General features: G+C 37.2%; 1 protein-coding gene across 2 annotated transcripts in view; it reads left to right on the top strand.

Moving 5' to 3' along the window:
• The window catches only part of Pds5a (PDS5 cohesin associated factor A), a 146984-nt gene that overhangs the window by 123595 nt on the left and 17390 nt on the right, over positions 1–5999 (top strand). For both annotated transcript variants that reach the window (XR_002818363.1, XM_023702749.1), the window contains exons 28-29: positions 1700–1812; positions 4965–5027. Coding sequence is in view for 1 of the 2 variants with exons in the window: in XM_023702749.1 (XP_023558517.1) it covers positions 1700–1812; positions 4965–5027 (176 nt within the window). In the remaining variant the exon portion in view is untranslated. The remainder of the gene's footprint in view (positions 1–1699; positions 1813–4964; positions 5028–5999) is intronic.

Raw genomic sequence — 5999 nt, 5'->3', positions numbered from 1 at the left:
ACAGAGAGCACATTGGCCAAGCAATGGCCATGACTCATCCACATGGCTGACACTGACAAAGGTTCTACAATCTGAGGTACAGGATCTCAGGATAAATGCTGAGGGGATTTCACTGACCTTATCAGACCCAAAAGCTACAACTCTTGTTGCATAGGTCCTGCTTTACCTTGGTCTTAATGGTTTTTGTAAATAGGTGTTTGTAAATAGGATATCATGTCTGCATCTTATACAGCAATTAACCACTAGGAAGAATGTATGCAGTGTGTTAATTATTGAAACTGTCCTACCAATTTGATTTGAAACTGTCTCATTGCTATTTGTTTATCAATAAAATTATGGAAAAAAATAATGACATATAAATTGGGATAAATACTTTCCATTCTTAAATATAGTCTAACATATTGCATTTAATAACAATAGTTTAATTATGTTCACTCAACCATGTTTTGTGTGTGTGTGTGTGTGTGTGTGTGTGTGTGTGGCCTGCTCAGCCCACCAGGGGGCGGGGCTGGCTGGCATGTGGTGCTGGGGGATTGAACAGCTGTCCCTGTGCTTTGCTAAGCTTGTTCTAAGAAGGTGCTTTAGACCACTGAGCCATCTCACCAGCCCTCAACCATGTTTAGTGAATTTTATTTCATGCTTTTCAAGTATTTCCTAAATAAATTACTGTGGAACACACTGAAAAAAAAAGATGTTAGCAAAATCATGTTGACTTGCTTATTTTTCCTAACCATTACACAATAATTTAAGTTGCAGCATGCTGTGACACAGCATAAAACTATACTTAGTTTTCATTAATTTTATCACAAATGATTTTTTTGTTGTTCTTTTGTCTAGTTTTTGTTGTTGGTGTTGTTGTTTGTGCTGTTTTTGAGACTATAGCCCACATTGGCCTTGACCTCCTAGTAATCCTCCCATCTCACCCTTCCAAGTGCTGGGAATATAGATGTGCTTTTCTACTCTGAGCTTTAATTTTGTCATTTTGAAAATCTTTACTATTCTAAGAATGCTGACCTGGTAGTGCATGTGTAATCCCAGCACTTGGGAGGCTAAGGCAGGAGGGTCACAGGGGGTCAAGACCAGCATGGACTACAAAGTGAGTTCAAGGCCTGCCTGAACTTCAGAATGAAATCCTGTCTCAATAGGACAAAAGTAAAAAAAAAAAAAAAAATTTTTTTTCCTAAGAAGAGCAGTATAGGCCAAGTATGGTAGCACACAACGGTAATCACAGCATGCGGGATGCTGTGGCAGGGGGATTACCTGAGCTCAAGACCAGCCTCATTTTGATCCTCAGTATGCTACCCTACCACTTTTTTTTTTTTTTTTTTTTTTTTTTGCGGAACCAGGGATTGAACTCAGGCTCTTGCACTTACCAGGCAAGTGCTTGTTCTACTGAGCTCTCTCCCACCACTTCTAATAGTAGTACAGAAAATGTGTATGTTATTGGTTGGTTTGTTATTTCTAGTACATACTTGGCATTTATGTTAAATTAAGGTAGGGATATTTTCATTTTCTTCCCCTTTAGAAGCAATGCTGAACAAAAAAAAAAGCAGTACTGAACAGAAAACAGTAAATGTTTAAGGAATAACCACATATAGCCTTCTTTTAATTTGCACTGTACATTTAGTACAATTGATACTTAATTGTTTTATTGATCATGCAATATGCATATAACCTTTCCCTTTTCTCTAGAAACTATATACAGTATGTGATGTGGCTCTGTGTGTCATAAACAGTAAGAGTGCTCTGTGTAATGCAGACTCACCAAAGGATCCAGTCCTCCCAATGAAGTTTTTCACTCAACCTGAAAAGGTAATTTCTTCACCTTAGTTTTCTGCCATAATAACTCTCAACCCTGGTGGCTGATCTTAGATGAGTATGAACTCAAAAAATATGTCTGGGTTTCTTAGGATTGGGAGAGCATATTCCAGAGCTCTAAATAGCATCATTCTTAATTAACCACATAAGAGGATATAAGTCAAACTTTTTTTTTTTTTTTAATGTATTTGGTACAGGGTCTCACTGTGCATCTCAGATTCATAGTGATCCTCCTGTTTTCAGCCTTCCCAGTGCTGAGATTACAGACATGCATCACCACACCCGATCTCTGTGGTGGGCTCAGCATACTAGGGGGGTGGGGGGTGGGGCGCAGTGTAGCATGTGGTGCCAGGGATGGAACTCCAGTTCATGTGATTGCCTAAGTAGGCACTTAGTCTGCTGAGCTATCTTGCTGGCCCCAGATCAGACTTTTTATTGTTCAATGTTAGTAGTGATAGAATTGGTCATGGTGATTGATAGACAGACCTGGATTCCCATCAACACATCTAACTTAAGGGATAAGCTAATTCTTTTTTATACTAAATTTCCTTGTGTATTATATATGATTGTTAGTACTTATGAGCAGTTAATTATATCTAGTTTATGTGACGTATTTATCACCCTGTAAGGATTCAATACATGGTATTTATGAATATTTATAGTACATTCTGCTACATTATTAGTGAATTAAATGTTCTTTGTTAGTAAATTTTCCACTTAACTGAAGTCCCTTGAGCTTTACTAGCTAATCTGGATCTGAAATTTTTTTTTTTTTTTTTTTATGATGATAGCTTTCCAGGAAATAAAATTTACTCTTTTCAAAACCATACTTTTGGGCCAGGGAGATGGCTCAATGGAATAAGCGCAAGGGTGTGAGTTCAATCCCCGGTTCCACAAAAAAAAAAAAAAAAAAAACATACTTTGCTAAAAGTTTTGAACTGGTTTTCATTACTTATTTAGTATTCATCATTTGTTTATTTATTTTTTATTTTATTTTTTTTATTTTTATTTTTCAACAAATAATACACTGCATATATTCTTCTTAGTGGTTAATTGCAGTATTCATCATTTACTTAGACTTATTTTTGAGAGGAATAATAAAGATTACAACTTTTTTTTTGCCTCGCACCCATCCTGGTAGTGCATATCTGTAATCCCACTACCCAGGAGGCTGAGCAGGAGAGTCTTGACCTCCAACCTGCTCTGGGCTGCGTAGCAATACCCTGTCTCAAAAAAAAAAAAAAAAAAACCAGAAAACAAAACAAAAATGGCATTTGCCCTCTGAACTGAATCTCCTTATGTATGTCAATACTTTTTAAAAATGTATTTAGTACAGGGCTCACAGGGTCTCAGTACACAGATCGGATTTGTAATGATTCTCCTGTTTTCAGCCTCCCAAGTGCTAGGGTTACAGGCGTGTGTCACCATGCCTGTTCTCACTTGTTGTTGCATCGCGCTCAGGTGTGGGGCTGGCACAGAACACCAAGAATTGAACCCCAGTCCATGCACCTGCCTAAGCAGCCACTTTAGTCTGCTGAGCTATATGGCCAGCCCTGTTTGTCAGTATTCTTAATGATCTCTTTAATTTACCATTAGCCTATGCACCACTCAAGCCATGATGACTGCAACAAAATTCATAGCATTTTTAACACCATTGAAGAATTAAATTGCTGTTTGTCCCTACGCTTAAATGGTCTCAACAATTTTTGTTTGGTTTTGTACCTGTAATTTATACTGTTTTTAGTTTTCTTAATAATAGCTTAGGTATTTTTCTAACATTTTGCTTTCAATCAGCATAAATTTAAACACTGGGATATCAAGCTTACTATGATAATGAACCTGGTGGTAATGCTGTATCATCAGAAAATGAATAAACTTTGGTAACCAGACTTTGTAACATTTATTTTAACTGCATGAAAACCTTTGGTCCCCCAAAATATTTGTTTTTGTGAGATGGGGTCTTGCTATGTCGTTCAGGCTGGTTTTGACCTACTTATTACACATAGCGTAGACTGGCTTCAAAATTGTGCTGGGGTTATTAGGTATGTGCTGCCACACCCAACTTACTCAGCTATATTTTGATGGTATGTTTACTTTTATAATTTCAATGGTATGTTTATTCATGGTTTTAAAAAACAAAATACTTTTTAAATAAGATAACACCTTTAAAATAATTTTTTTTTAATGGTACAGGAAATTATATCCAGGGCTTTGTGCATGCCTGTGCTCTTATCACTAAGCTAAACCCCTTCTCCTGTCCCCATCCCCCTTTTGAGACAAGGTCTTGCTGTATAGTTCAAGCTGGCCTGTAACTCACAGTAGCCATCCTCCTGCCTCCATCTCCCAAGTGCTGGGATCATAGGATGTACTACCACACCAAGCTAAATAGTCTTTTGAGACAGGTTCTTGCTAAACTGCCTGGACTGACCTCAAATTATTCTCCTGTTTCAGCCTGACAAGTAGCTGGGTTGTTGAATTTGTTTCATTTCTTTTCATTTCTTACATGAATAATTCCCTTGAGGTCCATTGTAGACTTCCTTAATGGCAGTAGCATAGTGTACCAGTTTTGGTATTTTAAATTTTTTTTTTTGCGGGGAGGGGTGATAGGGTCTCACTACACAGTTCAGATTTGTAGTGATCCCCTGTTTTCAGCCTCCCCAGCAACTGGGATTACAGGCATGCACCACCACGCCTGGACTCAGTTTTTTGAAAACCCTAAAGAAGTAGACTTTACGAAGTATTTATTTCATGCAGGGGTCTCACTAAGCAGTTCATGCTCCGTTGTGATCCTCTTCTCTCAGCCTGCCCAGCAGTGGGGTTACAGGCATGCGGTACCTGGGATTCAACCCAGGTCCTTACACGTGCCAGGCAGGTACTGAGATCACCGAGCTATCTTCCCGAGCCCCAAGAAGTAGATTTTTTAACAGTGAAAGAGGTGAAAGGAACTTAATGAATAAACTGGAGACTGCCTACACTACACCATATGAAAAGAATACTGTGCATTTTTTAACATGTAGCAAATGCAGCTCTCATTTGTCTAAGTCTTGAATTGTTATATGTATTAGGACAAATATAACTTTTTGCAAAACACAATGTCTTATGTCATTTGTATAATAAAATGTGATTTTATTTTTGTGTTTCAATAGGACTTTTGTAATGACAAGAGTTATATTTCAGAAGAGACAAGAGTACTTCTGTTAACAGGAAAGGTATTCTGTACTTGGGTTTGGGATTTTAGTTTTACATGTATATACTTCTATTATATGAGCCCAAGATTGTATAGTTCCTGTTTGTTAAGGATTAAATTATGAATTTTTAGCATCTGTTGCTGAGTTGTGTATCATGAACCAATCTTCATGAATTGCTACCATGTGTTTACTTCAGTAATTATAAGTTAGGAATTCTAAGTTCCTCATCTATTTACAGTTCACTAATTTTTCCTGAACAGTTGTAAGCTTAGATATAGAGGATAGAGAATTTTGAAATTATTGAGTTAGACAATTCATGCTGCTGGTTGTTACTTTGTTTTCTGTCATTTCTGTCCCCCTCCACCTCTTCCCCCACCACCACCCCCATTTCGCATCAAGCACAGTGATGAGCTCTATCACTGAGCTATACCCCGAACACTTTGATACTAGGAAGGTCTAAGTTGCCCAGGCTGGCCTTATACTTGTGATCTTTCTGCCTCAACCTCCCCAATAGTTAATGTTAAAGGCATACACTAAAACACATGCCTTGATATTTTATATTTTCTAGAAGTAATTTGATGAGACAAAGCAAAAAAAAAAATCTTTGATGAATAATTTCTCATTACTATATACATTTAGTAATTGGTTTATACAGCAGTTTAGAGCAATTTTTGTCTTAATTAGATAGTAAGAGCAAAACAAAAGGGTGCTTAAATAATAGAGAAGGTAGATACTGCCTTGTTTTTGTTATACAGGGTCTCATTATATATGTAGTTTTGGCTGGCCTTGAACTCACTAAACAGGCTGGCCTCAAACTCAGCCATTCTCCTGCCTTGGCATCTGGAGTGCTAAGATTATAGGCATTCACCACCATGCCCAATTGCCTGGTTGTTACTAAGTAAAAGTCATACTTCCAATTTTTAATTTCAATAAGGTAGCCTTTAATTTCAGTAATGAATTTTATAGAATTATTTCTAATACATTTAGGATTTT

The sequence above is a fragment of the Octodon degus genome, unplaced genomic scaffold (genome assembly GCF_000260255.1).
Source record: "Octodon degus isolate 3935 unplaced genomic scaffold, OctDeg1.0 scaffold00158, whole genome shotgun sequence".
Lineage (NCBI taxonomy): Eukaryota > Metazoa > Chordata > Mammalia > Rodentia > Octodontidae > Octodon > Octodon degus.
The sequence above is the reverse complement of the archived record's forward strand: the minus strand, read 5'-3'. Positions and strand labels throughout refer to the sequence as shown.